Source organism: Talpa europaea (genome assembly GCF_964194135.1).
Source record: "Talpa europaea genome assembly, chromosome: 6".
NCBI lineage: Eukaryota > Metazoa > Chordata > Mammalia > Eulipotyphla > Talpidae > Talpa > Talpa europaea.
This window is the reverse complement of record NC_140072.1, coordinates 86803905-86823009: the sequence shown is the minus strand read 5'-3', so window position 1 is coordinate 86823009 and position 19105 is coordinate 86803905. Positions and strand designations below refer to the sequence as shown.

Here is a 19105-nt window from a genome sequence, read left to right as displayed (position 1 = left end):
TTTATACTCACTCTGCTTGCTAGAAAGAGGATAAAAATGTTTTTCTTTTATGAAAATATAGACCAAGAAAGTGTTAAGAATTTTAGAACGTTCCAAAATAGTAGGGGAAAAGTCTGTATTCTTTATTGAATAAATTCTTATTTTTAGGAGATAGGTAAATAAAAAGTTTATGTGCCTTTTTAAATCTTTATATGAAACAACATATATATTTTAATTTCTATTTTATGTAGTAATTAGAAGATATGGGAAGTGATAGTAGCAAGGCCTCATGATGCTATAAAAATATATGATATTGCAGTGAAAAAGAAAATGTAGATAATAAATATCTTTTTGAGAAAAGTTAGAAATTTGCACATACAAACGCACACACACATTGTAGGCCAACACCTAAACTGGGTCAGTTATCCAGTTTACAGTTTGGCACATACATGCTGTCTGTTAATGTGGAAATTCCAGTGAGCAACTTAGTTTTATGGGAATATGTATAAGATAAGATTATATTTAGGAACACTAGATGTCTCTCAACTCCACAGCTATTTAATATACTTACGTGATGTATTATAGAAGTATCTGTTCTAATATGACATATCATTGAAGAGAGCTTACTGTTTTTAAAATCAGAATTTAACTCATGACCTTCTTAAGCAATCATTTTTATCAAAATGAGCATTTGATTCTGTAGTACCATAAATTAATGCTCAGATAATTCATTGCAAATTACATTTTATACAATGAGCACTAAAAATACTATACAATAAGAACAAATTTTCATCTAAGTGAATCATTTTGTTTTATATGCCCTATTTTATATAAAATGATTTTCATCTGTTGGCATCTTTTATTTATACCACATTAATAATATGTAGCTTTATTAGATTAACATAAACAAACCAACTGGATTTTAATGCAACAGCTGTTATTTTTAATTGTAATGAGTGCCAATGATTTTCTGTCAAATTCTGTTTTCAAATTCAGATGAGCAATCCTTTCAAAATAAGATAGTATGATGTAATTAAAAATATTTTATCAAATATATTTTTAAGGCTGAAAATGACTATTTTGGAAATAGGTGCCGTGGATTCAGGATCCTCCTCCACATCCTCCTCTTCTAGTTTTGTGAATGGTGCTACCAGCAAAAACCTTCCAGCTGTACAAACTGTGGCTCCAATGCCAGAAGATTCAGCTGAAAACATGAGGTATACATAACTATATGTTTTTTTATCCATTTTATTCCCTCCCCCACCTCAAACAGAGTGAAATAGTACACAATAATTTTTTAGAATAGTATACAAAGTGTACACAAAATAGTACACAATTTTTTAAAGTAATTTTAAGTATTTGTGATTATATTTCATGATTTCCATGTTTAGCTATTTATTATATGAAAATAAGTTATAATGTTTCAAAGTCTAAACTGAGCAATCTTGAGTAGTTTTCTCTGTTTAATTTGCAATCCTCTGTTTAATAGTGAATATTATTATATTTAATAAAATAAAATGTTGCACAAATAGTGACATGATAAAGTTTGATATCTTTAGGGTGAGACTGAAATATTAAATTATAAACTTTCAGAATAATTCTGCAAAATTATATGTAGCTTTCTCATATATAATTTGGACTTGAATAATCAAACATCTTTTCTGTTGTGATTAAGTAGGTAAAAATGATTTGTAGTAAGAAAGAGCATTTCTACAGACAGGCCTGTAATTTTGGAGTTAAAATTGTACATATACATAAATGCATATGTATTCTACATTTATTATTGAAATGTCACATAAGCATAGCATATACAAGTGAAGAATGGACATTCTAGTACTGTTACCCAAGTCAAGAAATAGAATGTTATAAGTGCCCTAGAGCCCACACTTTCTTCTTCTTTTCTGTCAGTATTCTTACTTCTGTTCAAATTCATCATCCTTACATTTAGTACTAGATTAGTTTTGTCTTTTTTGAACTCTACATAATTGAATTGCACAGTATGTATTCTCTGACTTATTTCAGCATTATGTTATGAGATTTATCCATGTGGTGATAGTTTATTTTTATTCAATTTATACTACCATGGTTAATAATCTCTTTTAGTGATTGATGATGGGCATTTGGGATTTTCTAGTTTGGGACAATTGAAAATAATGCCACCTTTTCCTTAATAATGCTGCTTGTTCATTACTCTTGGGTACATTACAGATATGTTGGGTCACTAACTTAGAGAAGAATTGCTGATTCATAAAAAATAAATGTAATTAAAAAATGTTTAATTTTACTGTATAATGCCAAATCACTTTCCAAAGTGGCTATGCCAGCTAACTAAGTAGCAGCATATGAGAATTCTATTTCTTTATATATTTGACAATACTTTGTATTGTTACTCTTGCATTTTTAACTGTAGTGGTATTCCAGTGTACTTTTGTTGGTATTTTCCCAGTGATTAATTAAATTGAACATCTTATGCTATTTATTAGTCTTTTGTTTTTATTATTTTGTGGTTTGTCTATTGAAAACTCTTACCTATTTTTTAAAAACTGGGTTGTTGTATTAATTTATATAAGTTCTTTATGCCTTTTGAAAATGAGCCATTTAAGCATTATATTTCATTGTATCTCTCCCACTTCTGTAGCTTTTGTTTTGGTTATTGGTGTGGTCTGTGTTCATCAACAAAGTATAAATTTTAGTAAAATGCAACTTAACAAGTTTTTGTTTGTTAGTAGTTTTTATATTGTAGGTTAAACTTTTGCCTACTTTTACCCTGCCTTATCTTCTATCTGCATCATTCTTTGTTACTCATATTTAGATGTATAATTCATCTGAAATTGATTTTTGCACATCATTAGAAGTAGGAGTGCATGGATGTTAAGAAGATCCAGCACCATGTATTTCAAATACTTTTCCTTCTTCCATGCTCTGTCACTTTGTCACAAATCAAGTATTTCTATTTATTCTGATTCGGCACTCAATTCTACCCGTTTGTTGGTCCATCTTTGTGCTATGCTATCATAATTAACATTGTTATTAACGTATATGTTAATATATATTTGTTTATATATTAGCACAATAACATTATGTTATTACAGTTACTAACAATAACCTGCTTTTTTCCCAAAAATGTCTGTGCTGTTCATGTTTTGCATGTCCATTTAAATTTTAGAATTAGTTTTTTGATACCCATATTAGAAACAACTTGCCAAAATATTGGTAAGGAATGACATTTTACATCTGTTTCATCTAGAATTATATTACATCTATAACTGCCTCCCAGTATTGTGACTTCTATGCTATAGATAGCATCAATCCGTTACATTTCTTTGGTTTTTGTTAAAAATTTCTCAATAAATTTCTTATGTCTTTTTTGTGTAGAATTCTTATGTTTCTTATTTAATTTAATTTATTCTTTGGACTTTAGTAATGTGTATTTATATGTTTGTTCGCTAATTTTAAAATCAACTATAAGACCATTTATGTTTAAATTCAATAAAAATAGTTTTTGAGTGTACCTTTTAATCAGTTTATATATTTATAAGACTACATAAGATGTAGGATATATCTATATCCCCCAGTAGTTCCCTTGTCCCTCATTGATAATTCATGCCATCCTTGCCCTGGCAAGATTTATGTGAATTTTAACATTGTAACTTTTTATTTCTCTTCTCTAGGGTTTCACAAAGATAGAGTCATATTGAATATAATTTTTTGTGTGTTCCGTCTTTCATTCAGCTTTATCCTGTTGAGGTTCACCCATGACTTTGTTTATAAGTAGTACTTTTCTTTTTATTCCAATTACTCTATTATATAGCTATCCCACAAGCTATTATTTATTCAGTTGTTAGACATCTGGGATTTTTTCCAATTTGTGTATATTATAAAGAAAAATTCTGTGGACATTTGATGTAAGTCTTATCGTGTACACATGTTGGGGAAATAAAATAAAATTGCTAGTTGAATATTATTTATGTTTCTTTTTTTAAAAAAAATTGAGCTATACCTTTGCTAACTTGCGGAATGAATGTATCGTTTTTTATTTGTGTTTAGAAGCTCTACTTGTTCCATGTACTTGTCAACATTTGGTATTGTCAATAAACTTAGTAAGGACTAGTAATTAAATGTCTTTGACGTATTTTCCCATTTTGCCAGTGATTAATGATGAGAGGTTTTTTTTAATGTGCTTATGGATCATTGAAATATTTAGATATTTCTTTTAAAAAATAAGGGTTATTTTTTTCTTCCTGAAATGTAAGAGTTCCTTGTGTCTTACATACAAATGTAAGATATATTCTGAATATATGTACTTTTTTAGATGTATGCATTATGAAACTTTTCATTTCATTCTGTTGCTTTTTTATTTTTATTTTCTTAAATATATTAAGAACAGAAAGTTTCTCATTTTCATAAAGCCCATTGCTTACAAAGTGTCTTCTTATGATTTGTGCATTTGTGGGCTAAGAAATCTGTGCCTACCCCAAAGTCATGAAGATATTCTTCTTTATTTTTTCATAAAAATTTTGTAGTTTTAGCTTTTATCATAAGGCCTTTCATCCATTTTTCACTTAAATTTTATGTGTGTGGTAAGGTAAAGGTTGGGACTTGTTTTTAGACACATTTGTATCACAGTTTCAATACCCTTAGATTACCTTAGCTCATTGGTTTGAAATCAGTTGACCATCAAATGTCTTGTCTGTGGATCTGTTTCTTGATTACATAGGACAGTTTCTTGATTACAATGGACAGTGATTGTGGACTGTTGGTTTGTAGGTAGGTGCAGTGTAGAAACAGGAAAAAAAAATTAAAAATCCAAGTGTTGTCAGAGCTGCATTTTTTTTTTTTAAATTAAAGACTCTGAAAGTAACCAGATTCACTCAAGTTATTGGCAGGCTTCAGTTCTGTGCAACTACAGAACTAATGACCCTGTATCTTTGCTGACTGTGGGTCTCACTCCTCTTGGTTAGCTCTTAGAACCCTATTTCCAGTTCTTGCATATAGCACTCTAAATTCAAAATCAGTGAAGATGCACCACTTTCTTCACATACTTGAGATCTCTATCTGATGTCCTCTTCTGCCAAACCTCTGTTATTCTATCCCAGGTGTTTTCTGCTTTTTAAGGATCACTTGATTAGATTGGATTAATATAAATAGTCCAAGATTATTTACCTATCTTCATATCCATAACCTCAATTTTAGTTGGTAACTTTCTTTTGTCATGTAACATAACCTGTTCACAAGTTCCAGGGAGTCTATCTTGGGTATCTTTGGCAGTCATAACTAGGAATACCACATTTCTTTTTCTGGGATTCATTCTCTCTCTCCACACACACACACATCATTTTTTTCTCAATATATTTTTTCTTATTAGTCTGTCATCAGACTCACTGATTATTTCTTTGGCTTTATTGACTATTCATAGGGCAGTTGGAATCACTATTATGTCTTTTACTGTATTTTTCAGTTTTTGGCATTGTTTCTTTTTGCTGAAATTTCCCATGTGTTCATACATGTGTACTGTTTTAAACTATTTATTGATTATAATATTAATCATGGTTATTTTAAATTCTTTGTCTGACAGTTCCAACATCTGGCTTACCTCTAATTCTGGTTTTGATTCAGTTGGTTTGTGATTCTGTTGGTTTTTCTTCTTTGTGTGTCTTATACATTTTGTTTGAAAACTGGAAATTGTTTTTAGAACAGTAGTGACTGACATTTATAGTATTTATTGCTGGAAATGGACCTGTGTCTTCTTATGTTTGGCATTTTTAATGCTTCAGATTAAGTCATTCTAATCAGGAGTTACACTATCCAATAGCTTAGTTTTCTTGTTTTTTTTTAATTACTCTTTGTGTTCCACATGCTTTAAACATCTCTAATTTTACTTTGTTTTTATCTAGAGGCTGGTTTGTCAGAGTGTTTTACTAATGTTACTGTTCTTACCCTCACCTTTAGACTTCTCTTTGATCCTATACTTCAAGGAATTTCTCAATACTGTAACACTTTTGACAATAATAATTTACTGTTATTTGTTCTTGGATGCCGGCAAGCCTGATGTTTGGGAGTGTGGGGTTCTTTTCGGTCTTCCTCATTTAGGCTTGGTTTTCGGCTGGTGTTGCCCTGGTCTTGGAAGTATTTTCCATTGAGCCTGCCCATTATGCCCTATATGGTTGGCGAATTGCTAGATATCAAGACCCAAGGTTTTTTCCTACCTCTCCCTCCAGAGTAGACTATTTCTGTTGCATTTCTCCTGCTGCAAAGGCTTACTCAAATACCCTGAAAGTGACAGGAATTACTGTCCTTTTCTAAAATGTATTAAGACTTTTGCTCCATTGAGGATAGAGGTAGGAATGATCTGCACAGGGCTTTGTGTCTTTTCTGTGGCAGTTACTACTTTCCCCTCTTACCTATAACAGTGAGGCCATTTCTCAGTTTTTGTTAATGAGTTATGTTTAGGTTTATGGAGAAGAGCCTGCAAATTAGTGTAACCACTGCTTTGTTGCCTTTAGCTCTGAAGGATTTCTTCTTTCTCATTAGCTTACAGTTAGACTTAAACAATTTATTAGAAGTTTTCACTGACTTCTTACCAGTTTATATGGTATTCAGTGTGTCTTCTTCCTGCACTGTGCCCTATGAAAACTAGTTCTTGCATTCCTCCCATGTCCCCTGAAACTTCTGGTCTTCATATTCTAAGGTTAGTTGATTTTGCCTGAAATTTCAGCTGATTATATAGTTTTGTAGATTTTCTGACTTTTTTTATCATTAGTGTTGGAGTGACCATTTCCAAGTTTCTACATCCAAATATAAGTTTTCTATTTCTTTTTAAAAGTTCATTTTACTAATTGATGATTTTTTCAGATTCTGTCAGATTCTGTTTTCAAAAAATATTACATGAATCAAATAGTACTAAAAGATACTCATGAACTAACGTTACCCCTGGAAACAAAATTTTAGAGCATTGAATATAGGTGGATTGCTGAGTAACCACCTGTTTATCACACCACCTGTAAGGAATTGGGCAAGAAGGATTGGATAGGAAGAAAAGTGATGTCATCATAAGGGAGGCCCTGATCCATTCCAAGGGGAAGCTGTGAAAGTAGAAAATGATTTGTATTATATCCACAACTGAGTCCAGAGAGCTTTTTTTATGTCCTCATTGACTAGTATTTGAATGTAGATTGCTACTGCTATAGGGACTTGATGGAACAGGTCCTTCTGGGGAGGAGGAATTCAATTGTGAGCCATTAGCCAGCAGTGCTACTAGAACTTTACAGGGAATGAGGTTCTCTGCCATAAATAGGGGTCTTGGTAATATGCTACAATATTTGTTTATATGCCATGTTGAAATTTCTTTTGTAATTTATTAAATTTGTTATGTAGTAGAAAAATATTAATAGTTGAGGTTTTAATATTACCTATTTAAAACACAATTAGTCTTACTCTACAGCACCAGGGTTTGTTGTTTTGTCTGTTAAGAGGCATTGCTGGACTTTGTATTTTTTGCTTCAGTATAGTTAAATTTTATATCATTTTATTTGACTTCTTGACTAGAAAAGAATTTCTTTCACATCATTTTCTTTCTGTCTACCTAACATCCAATTAGCAGTTTCCAGAAATGCTCTCCAAAAAAGTTCTTATGATTATCTGCAGACATCCTAGCATCACCTTTGTTAAAACTTGAAAAATGTGTATTTGTAATTTAGTTTGCCATATAAACAAGTAAACTTCTTGCACAGAGAAGAATCCAATTTATGCCAAATTTCTTAGTCTTCAGTAGTTTCATCTGCTTTCTTTACCTGTATATCATACACTTGAAAATGTTTATGATTTTAACAAAGAATGAGTAGAAAATACCATTTTTAATTTAAAAGATCATGAACAAATTAAAAAAAGCAATAATCATTTTCAACTTCATTTTTTGCCCAGTAGATTGTACCTTAAAAAAATTATAGTGAAAAAAATTATTAATTGCTAACAGATGCTGAAATTAGGATGCATTTGTTAGCTTTCTAGTATGTTAAATTATATTTCATATTAAAAGTTTAGAGAAAACAAGACAAAATATTCAAAGTAAATTTTGTCAATTACTAGTCATAGTATGTAACTGATTAAGAAATTACCCTAGCAATATATGGTTTTGCTATCACTGATACACTTCTTTTTTTTTTTTTTAAGAGCAGTTTTCTTTTCTTTATTTATTTAGTGTTGCTTTTCTTTTTTTTTTTTTAAGATTTATTTATTTATACAAGCGTTGGGTACAGTCAGAAGCACAGGAGGGTAAGAGAATTCACCAGAGCCAGAGCAGGGAGCAGAACAGGCAGACAGACGGAGGACACGCTGAGGGGAGCAGTGGGCGCAGCAGGAGAGGTCTGCGCGCCATGTGGGACCCTTGCCGGTGGCTGGGGATTGAACTGGCACTGCAGAAGCTGCGGGCAGCTTCGCAGCCCAGCGCTCAACCGCTGCGCCACTGGGGAGGCCCTCACTGATACACTTCTAATCTTTTCTTTCCACCTGAGTTCAAGCAAATCATATCATTTACCTATGCCTGCATCCCTTAGTTTATGTAAGAACATTTCGTTAATAAAATCTGTCATTGAGTTCACTAATGTAATCATTTTTTTATATCTCAGGTTCATATTTTAGGTAATTTGCTTAAGGGTATATTTTCATTTTGGACTTATACATACTCTTTTTTTTTATTTGATTTTAGAAATGAATAAAGAAATTTAAGGACTTTACCAAGTTAAATTATTGAATATTTTTAGATTTATGACATAATGCTGAGGACCAAGGCCAAAAAAATTAAAATCAAAAGTAAAAATTTTAGCTTTATTAAGTGCTGTAAATATAAATGGGTCTTTTAAAATAGAACTCACAATGTAAGCAATGATCTAATTAAATGTAAACTTAACATTTTTCTAGAATTTTAAGATACAACATTTGAAAATAAATCAGTAATTTGTTTTTAAGGACGTTTAAATAAATAGAAATACAAGAGACAAAGTGTTAATTGCCCTTGCTTATGTCTTGAGTTCAAGTTACAATTGGTAAGATTGATAATAACTGTAGCCATTTTTCTCTCCTACTGATTAATTATATTGTTATCCATCTAAATATATTGGAGTCTGTAAATCCCTGAGATATCTAGTAATACAGATAAAAGCTGATAATAATTGTGCTTTTTAAAAACACCATAATAAACTCTTGTATTTTTAAGTCAATGTTTTAATAACAGGGATTTAAGCTACAGAATTTCATGTAAAACATTATTTCTTTTGAATATTTTGTTTTCCTATAGTGTTTTAGTGGCTGATAAATTCCTTACGTTACAGCAGTAATAGTTTTCGTGGAAATCAGTTATTCATTTTCTTAGAAGATTATGCACTCACTATCAAAAAAGATAATTGAAAGTCAAATACCATCACAAATATCATTAGTGAGACTGAAGGGAGTGAAACAAGTAGAGTGAGGAGAAAGAATTGGATAGCTGAGGGAATACATTTCAGCCTGGAGTTAGTAAATTGTATATTTAGGGCTCAAGAACTTTCCCAAATTCTAAGAAAGGAAATTTTCCCCTTTAGTGCACCTTTGTGTTATTTCTGTGCACAAAATGTCATATACTAAGTATATGTTTTTTGAATAAATTAAAACATACTTTCAAATAAAACCAAAAAAATTACAATTTAAACTTTTTCTTGAATTTAATAAAATGTTAATTACAAAATTACAAAATAATTTGCCAAGGAAACTTGTTTTCTTCTCATAGTTATATGTTCCCTTTTCCTTCTGTTTTTATAAATAAAAATTATATTCAAAATGGAAAGAAAAATTCATTTATTTTTTGAGATAAGACCAAGGAGTTCTTCCTTGTTAATATAAATTTTTTTTAAAGATTTATTTATTTATTTATTTGTTTGTTTGTTTGTTTGTTTATTTATTTATTTATTTATTTATACAAGCACTGGGTACAGTCAGAAGCTCGAGAGAGTGAGAGAATTCACCAGAGCCAGAGCAGGGAGCAGAACAGGGAGATTGACAAAGTATACTGCTGAGGGGAGCAATGGGCAGCAGGAGAAGTCTATGCGCCATTTGGGACACTCTCCTGGTGGCCGAGGATCGAACTGGCACTGTGGGCAGCTTTGGAACCCAGCACTCAACCACTGCGCCACCAGGGAGACCCTTGTTAATACAATTTTTAATTCTTTAAACCTTTTTTTACCTGTTAATCTGATAAATTTTTCATATGAGCCTTGAAAAGGGATTTTTTTTCCCCAAGGGAAATATTTGAAAAATTTGGGAAAAAGGTTATATTATTATTTTCATTTTGGACTTCTTATACATACGTTATTGTTTCTCTCAGAGAAGGATAGACCTCTTTTTTTCTTTTTTTGTGGCTAGTGGCTATATGCCAGATAATAGAGAAGGATTTTAAACTGAGATTAATATTTTTATTATTTCCTTTGAGATTTTAAATTGTATAAGGATGAATATCACCTAAATTTACTTTCCTTTAAAATACATGTGAAAAATCTGAAATATTAGTAAAAGCAACAATAAAAATCACCTGTCCATTTTCTTCATTTAAAAAAGGGATGATGAAGCTTTCCCACATAGAATTTTTGTTATTGTTTAAAACAGGAAATTGGCGGCGTGATTTGGTAATAGTTTACCTAACACATTTGATTTGCTGGCTAAAATGTCTCCTTTTAGAAAATTTAAATTATATAAGAATAACATTTAATATTGTATTAAATTTTGTAAGAAGATAGTTGAAACATCTTTTAAGGACTGACTCCTGAAGAATTGTCTATTTTTATTCACTATCCTTAAGCAAGGTAATTAATACTTTTTTTTCTATACACATATAATTAGGTAATTAGAGTAAATGAAGTTTCCATTAGCTATTTAACTTGATTACTGTGCATAGTTGTTCTTTGTTTTTGTTTTTTTTTTTTTTGCCATTCTGAAGCCTCTATATTATGACTTGTAAATTATGGAAAAGTCTTAAACTAGAGAAAATTATTCCTAGATTTGCTTTGACAATAGTAAATTACAATCCAATAGTATGGTATGATATGAACCTCTGTAAATCTAGTATTTCACTCTCATGAATTAATCTTAAATAAAAATAAAAATTCTTGCTTTACTTAGAATTCAGGTGCAGCAACAACAGTGGTCATATTTAGATGTTTCTCCTGTTCATTGGTTTGCTCATAAATATTCTTACTTACCTTCCCTAGTAAAAGGATTACTTTAGCTGGGAGCAGTTAGAGGACATGATTGTGGAGATTAGAAAGAGTGATTGAAATAATAGATCCAAACGTGAAGTTTTATTTTTACTGAAAGATTCAAATTATGCTTATTTCAAATTAGGGGAGGACATTGAAAACTATATTTAGCAAGCTTGCAAGGTTTCATCCAAGTCGCATTTTCTTGCCTAAAGTTGTTTCTCCAATTTTTTTAAGTGTTTATGAAATTCCATAAATCTGAATTTCCTTTATACTTTCTCCTTTGTCTAAAAGTGTTGACTCAATTTGGTTAAATAGAAGTACCAATAGTAAGCTTTGAGTACACAAAAGTTTCAAATTATGCTTATTTCAAATTAGTAAAGAAGACATCATAGATTATTCCTTAATCCCTATTCAGTCACTTCATAGATACAATTGTTTAGTTTCAAATATTATTGAATATTAGTAATTAGATATTAATAATATATTGCAAAGTATTCTAAGATTATATTTGTCATTATGTTTTCCTCATATGTAATGAAAGTGTTATTGTTTTGAAGCATTCTTTAATGCCTTATTGTACTGTTTTCAGTGTAGAAGAACATGTGCTGATCTAACTTAATATTATTACATTGACTTTCTAAAATACATCAGTCACATTTTTTAAGAGTACTTGCATTGTGTTTTATTCATTGTAGCAGTTAGAAGAGTTATGATTATTAACCTGCTACTTTGTGTGCGGTATTTTTCTTTGCACTTTACTTGCTTTAGATCATTCCATTCTCACTGGCTAGATAGTATAATCATTTTCATTTTGCAGAGATAGTCTAATGTCTGTGGGTATCATATGATAGAGCCACAAATCCATCCAAACAGTCTTACTACAAAGCAGTTACTTCTGAAAGAGAGAGAAACATTACCAAGTTATTTATATGCCTGAGCAGAATTATTTTCTTTACCATTTTCTTTTTTTCTATTACGTATACTACTTGAGTTGTTTTCAAGAATGTCAAACAATGTTAAGTGGTGAACAATATAAATAATAACACAGATGTTGCTAAATAAAAGCAAATGGGATTATGAAATGGAAAATGCCCACTTTGACAAAACAATTCAGCTGTATTATACAGAATTTCTGTTACTCCCTTATGTGTCAAGCTTTTGAGTGATTTTTCAGGGAAATCTTGAGAACAAGGATTAATTGTAGCTGGAACAGTGATTCATGTATAGTGGTGTTCAGATGTTTAATGGATAGAATGATGGGTAAAAAAGACATTTTAAAACTTCTCTATCAAGACTTGGCTCGTAGTTTCAGTATGATTATATTCAGTTATTAAGATTGAATTTAGGTCACTACATTTAAATTATTAAATGTCAAATTCATTCATTAAATGAAATTTTACTACCTCAAAATGATTATAGACTGCTTATTATATTTCTTTAAGTAGGACTTATTTCAAAAGATGTTAAAATCACTCGTGAAGTAATGTAATGTACTTAAAATACTGTACTTTTACTGCATTATTAAAATATTGTTTACAAGAAAAAAATCTCTTTGTAAAGCTATGAACAGAGTCTAGGAGCCTGGTAGAATACAGAATCCCAATTTGTTTTCACAATATAGTAATTCTAATTTAGCTTCAGTCCTACAGTGAAATTGTACAAGGAGGTTCTTCTACTTGAAGCTGTCATTATTCTGTGGATTAGAATTGGAGTTTTATGATTTTTTAAAGATTTTAATTTAGAAGTAAAGTTTTTTTTTTAATATTATATTTACCAGTCTTTATGTCTTAATTTCAACAGCATCACTGCAAAACTTGAAAGAGCTTTGGAAAAAGTTGCTCCTCTTCTTCGTGAAATTTTTGTAGACTTTGCCCCATTCCTATCCCGTACACTTCTTGGCAGTCATGGACAAGAACTATTGATAGAAGGTATGATTTCTCTCTCTGTTCTAATTATTTTAGTTCCGTATGATGTATTTATTTGTCATGGCATAATTTGTGCTTCTGGAGGACTATTTCTTGCCAAAAGAACGTAAAAACATTGCTTCCACAAATTCTGATATTCATATGCATTTCACTTATTCATTTTAAAAAATAATGTGCTAAAGAGTGAATGCTAATAACAGAATGAAGAATTCTGAAAGACTGTTGGAATGGGAGGCTCAGGCTCTGTTAATCTCAGTATAATAGGGCTGCTGTATAGCCTCCATTAGGATGATGTGATTTCTAAGAAATGTTTTTAAAATTTCCTTCTAACTCTAAGAGCACTGTTTCTTTAAGTGACTTTCTTATTCACCTAACAGTTTTAGTGTAAAAATCCTTAGTTGAGAAGACATTAAAAATGTAAAGAAATATTTAACTGAGAATTGATGAAACTTGGCTTGTACTCAACAGCAAATGAAGTGGAATTAAGAAACAAAGACAATAAATTAGCTGTTGTGAAGATTTAATTAATGCATCTGTGTAGGGGAGTAGTTTTGAAAGACATTGTCATCTGAACCCTTATTTTTTAAATTTTTTTAAAATAAACCTTTAGGAGCTTCAGGAAGAGGTAATCAATATCATATGATCCTGTGAGTTAATAATGGCTTTAGACATCATTCCTTGTCAGCCCTATATAATTTTTTTGACTTTCATCTCCCTATTTACTGTGGATGTTTTCCTTTTCCTATTTTGTCATTGTCTCAATTGCTTTTACACAATTGATTTCTAATAGGGGAAGCAAATAATAGCTAATAACCCAACTGAGTTTAAATCATAGGTCCACTACTTTCTTAGCTCTGTAATCTTTGTGAGTTACTTGGCCATTTTGTAGTTTAGTTTCCTTTGTATAAACTAGTCAATGATAGCATCTCCCTCCTAGGTTTCTGTGATGATTAAGTTGTATCATGCATATAAAGTTTGAAAAACAGTGGCACTTGTTGCTTTATTCATTTTTTTAAAAAAATCTTATTGTAGTTACTTAGAACATATTACTAAATAACAAAGATCTCTGTCTTTGTGAGGCTTGTATTCTAGCAAGAAGAGGTCATAAATAAGTACTAAACACAATAAATAATTAAATGATACGGCATCTAGAAGATGGTAGTGTTAAGCAAAAGGGTAAGTACAACATGGGATTGAGATTATACCAAAGGAGAAGGGTTCGCTTTTAAAGAGGATGTTTCTGATAAAAGTTACATTTATGTAAAACCTAAAGGAGGCACGCCCTACAACTTACTGGAAGAGTATTCTCAGCCTGGAGAATATTTGCTGCAGTGATCCTAAAATGGCGGTAGAAGGGCAAATTTATCAGGATCAAAGACAGGAAGAAACATTGTGTTGTGAGTGAACCAGGGTAAACCAGAGGTAAACCAGTTGGTTAAGAGAGAGACAAAGGAGTGTTTGGTTTTAACAGGTGTGACATGGGAGTCTGTTGTACAATTTTGAGAAGAGTGGGAATATCGTCCTGGATGCTACTGTTGTCATTATTATTTGTACTTACAAAATGAAGTCGGAGATGTTCCAAAGAATGGAACTCTAAAATCAGTCATACTAATTCAAAACAGATCAAAAATGTATTTTTTTAATGAAGTTTTCTGAAACTTACAAACTATTGACTTGACCAGAGGCTATAAAATTTAAATAGCTTCATTCTAGGTATATGTGATTGATTGCAATGAATGAACTCTATATTCACTGGTTCTTTCAAAAAGAAAGATGATTTACCATTCAGAAATATTTAGTGTTTCACAACAAAGCAAAAATGGACAATTATAAATCAGACATCCTGCAGGGAAGGAGGAGGGAGAGGGATCAGAGAGAGGGAGCGAGGAGCACAGGGGACTGAGGTGATGGTGCACAGGTGCATTGGGGAGGAAACTCTATAGGGACTACACCTGAGGGGGTGGGAGGAAGCAAATATTGTTTAAAAATTAACAATGATGTAAAAAATAAAAAAATTAATATAAAAAATATTTAGTGTTTCACTCATGTTGTAGCATGCATCCACTTCCTTTATCTCCATTGCATATTTCAGTGTTTGGATATGTTTTGTATAAATAACAAACATGAATAAAAATAAACAAACATGAATACAAATTCAAACATTATGGGCAAGTAAAGCCAGGCACAAAAAGCTACATATTTAATGAATCCATTCACAATAATGTCCAGAATATGCATAGACATAGAGATAGAAAGCTACTTAGTGGTTCAAAGGGACTGAGGGTAAAAGGGCAGGGTGTAGCTGCTACTGGGTATGAGATTTCGTTCTGCAATGCTGAAAATGTGCTAAAATTATATATATGCATAAACTGTACATATACTGAAAACTGAGCTGTGTAATTTAGAAGAGTGAATTGTATGTTATATGAAACTCAGAAAAGCTGTTACTTTTTAAAAGGTGGCCTACAAAAAAGGAACCAAACATATGTGGGTATTTGGCAAAAAGCAGGAGCAAAAAACTTTGTGGGATAAGCTTTGGTACTGTATACTTTGTCTTCTTTTTCTGGATTTGGCATAGTCATTGATTTGCAGGAATTATGATGCTGTGGCCTTGTGAGACCCTTAATCATTTAATTTATTTATTTATTTATTAAATGTCTGCAATTGTTTTTCATTTAAAAAAAAAAGAAAGATGAAATAATTGCATCTTCACTGTTGAGATTTATAAGACATAATATTTCTTGAAGGAGCTTATAGTCAAATGGGAAAACAGACCAAAAACATAATTGAAATAGTGGCAGATGCAATAATAAGACAAAGTTATACAAAGTATACTAAAACAAGGCTTACTGACCACTTGTTCAGGGCACCTACCCTTGTAACCTACAGCAAAGTAGTTGTCTCTACCTGGCTTTACTCCTGCATGTCTCTTAGAATCACTCCCTCATAGTTGCAGAATCACACACTTTTGAAAGTAAAGTTATGTTTCCAACTTTTATTTATTTTCCATTATAGGTCCACCTAGTCTTCTGAGAAGTTCCAGACAGATTGAAAGCTACCTAGCATAGGCATCTTTATCCAGATACTCCATTAAAACCGCCATTTACTTATCCAAAACTTACTCATCTTTTCCCTAAAACCAGTTTTCCTAAATATATTTGGTTATTAACATTATTAAGTACCCCTTCGAGGTGAAAGTTTGATATCTGTGTAAATCTTCTTTCTCTTAATTTCAATATTTGTACTTGGTTAGAATTAATAGATTCTTAATAAAGTAGTGATGTGGACCCTATTTCTCTAAGTAATATAATCGACCATGTTAACCCAAACCATGAACATTATGCTAGCTAAAAGTATAGGCATTATAGTTGTGGATTCAAGTCCTGTGTTATCAGTTGCTTTTTTTCCCTCTTTTCATTTCCCCCTCTTAAGTTTCTTGTAGCTATTTGCTGCTGAAGAGTAAGAATACTGGCCATTTGTATTTTTTCATACTTTTCTATAATGTATTAATTTTATAAGAAAAAATTCAGTAGACATTAATGAAAAATATTAATTCATGAGTGTTTCCTCATTCCTTAGAAGTCTTTTTTTTTTTTTTTCTTTTCCCAGTACTGTGTATACCTTACTATGATTTGGCTAGCTTATGGAAGAGCTTCACAAATAATGATCAGACATGATCATTTAGTCATGTTACTAATAAATCCCATATTGCTATTCAAACTGAGGCATAAATTCAGTACTGTTTTTCAGTAGCCAAAGCAAAGAATGGATTATTTTTAAGTTATAAGACTTAAAGTACTGACTCCTAAAATGTTATTTCATGACAATTTTAGGTTCTAAAAATTTGTTAATTGCTTCATGTTGGGTAATCAGGATCCCTCATATATAGCACATTTTCCAGAATTTTTTTTTGTAACAGGAAATCTGTACTTCTTATTTCTTTGCTGCTCTGCAAAGGGAAGATAGGAGAAATGTTGGGGTAATTGAGAGCCATTTTTCTTGTACCTCTGAAGTTTACTTCAAATATTTGGAATTCAGTTGAAAGGATAGGCACTAATTCATCTCTGAATGTTTGGTAGAATTCATTTGTAAATCCATCAGATCCTGGGCTTTTGTTTTGGGGGAGGTTTTTGATTACCATTTCAATTTCGCTAATTGTAATTGGTCTGTTTAGGTGTTCTATTTCTTCTTTATCTAGCTTTGGGTGATTGTAGAGTTGTAGGAATTTGTCCATCTCCTCTAGATTGTTGAACTTGTTTCCATATACCTCGTCATAGTAGTTACTGATTATTCTTTTGATTTCTGCTGTGTCCGTTGTGATTTCTCCTCTTTCATTTATGATCCTGTTTGTTTGTGCTTTCTCCCTTTTTTTCCTTTGTGAGCCTGGCTAGGGGTTTGTCTATTTTATTTTTTTTTTTCGAAGAACCAGCTCTTGGTTTCATTAATCTTTTGGATTGTTTTTTTAGTTCCAATTTCATTTATTTCTGCTTTGGTTTTTATTATTTCTTTTCTTCTACTGGTTTTGGGGTTTTTTTGTTGTTCTTTTTCTAGATCTTTGAGCTTCAAGATTAGGTTGTTTCTTTGAGTTCTTTCTTGTTTCTTGATGTGAGCTTCTATTGCTATATATTTTCCTCTTATTACTGCTTTTGCTGATTCCCATACATTTAGGATATTGCTGTCCTCCTTGTCATTCAATTCAAAGAATTTTTTAATTTCCTCTTTGATCTCCTCATTAGTCCAGTGGTCTTCCAGTAGTGTGGTTTTTAGTCTCCATGAGGTAGGAAAGTTCCTTGCCTTCTTTTTATGGTTTATTTCTAGCTTGATGCCTTCATGGTCAGAAAAGATGGTTGGTATGATTTCAATCTTGGTGTATCTGTTGATGTTTGTCTTGTGCTCCAGTATGTGGTCGATCCTGGAGAATGATCCGTGTGCGCTTGAGAAAAATGTGTACTCCGTTTTTTGGGGGTTTAGTGTTCTATAGATGTCTGTTAAGCCCAAATGCTCTAGGTCCTTAAAATTTACTTGGCCTATGCTAAAAATGAAATATTGGAACAAATTAAACATTGAAAATTGCTTTACCTGATAGAATGAAGTTTTTTTTGTAATGCCTGCATTCAAAGAATTTAAACATGTCCTATTTTTAAAACTGTGGAATTGTTCACTCCCTTTTTGTGTTCTTTCCTTTTTTGTTTACTACTTTTTTGTGTTAACTCCTTTTGTGTTCACTCTTTTTGTGTGTTAAAATAATTTTCACTAATAAATGATAGCAAATGGTAATTTTTTTTAGGTTGTAAGCTCTTAATATACCTCACTGCTAAGGAAATTTGTTTAAAACCTTTTTTTACTTTTATCTGTTTTACCTTTTAAAATTTTATTCAAGTAAGATTGTTTTAATTTATAGGCTTCAGGTGAATAGCATTATAATTGTACATCCACATATATATATATATATTATAACTGTATTAAAAGTCTAGTTTCTATCCACCATACACTCGATTCCATTTACCCAATTTACCTACTGTCCTTCCCCTTTCTCCTCTGGTAGTCACCGTTCTGTTGTCAGAACCTATTGGTTTGGTTTGGTTTGATTTGTACCTCTGTTTTGTTTCCTTATCTTCTAAAGATGAGTGAAATCGCCTTTCTTATCTCTCTGGCTTATATCACTTAGCATAAAACCCTCTTAGGTTCATCCACATTGTCACAAATGGCATAATTCTATTGTTTTTATAGCTGAGTAGTATTCGTTTGTGTATTTTTTGTGTTGTTATATTTGATGCCATTATTTGGGAAAGTAGAAATTTGACAACTCTAAGATAATGGTTTTCCAAATTTTGCTAGTGCATATAATCCAAAAATCTAGAAACCTCTGTTGTATGAGAGAACATTCAGTGTCCCTCACAATTTTGTCGTGATCTACTTTTACAGATTCAACTAGTCTCCATTATTTTGCAAAAGAAAATATTTCTTTAAATCTAC

The 19105-nt window shown here is 31.3% G+C and overlaps 1 protein-coding gene across 3 annotated transcripts in view; it reads left to right on the top strand.

Moving 5' to 3' along the window:
- Positions 1–19105, top strand: part of NBEA (neurobeachin) — a gene marked incomplete at both ends in the record, with an annotated part of 593662 nt that overhangs the window by 209439 nt on the left and 365118 nt on the right. For all 3 annotated transcript variants that reach the window (XM_084235096.1, XM_084235095.1, XM_084235094.1), the window contains 2 exons: positions 1070–1196; positions 13005–13132. In XM_084235096.1, coding sequence (XP_084091222.1) covers positions 1070–1196; positions 13005–13132 — 255 coding nt within the window. The remainder of the gene's footprint in view (positions 1–1069; positions 1197–13004; positions 13133–19105) is intronic.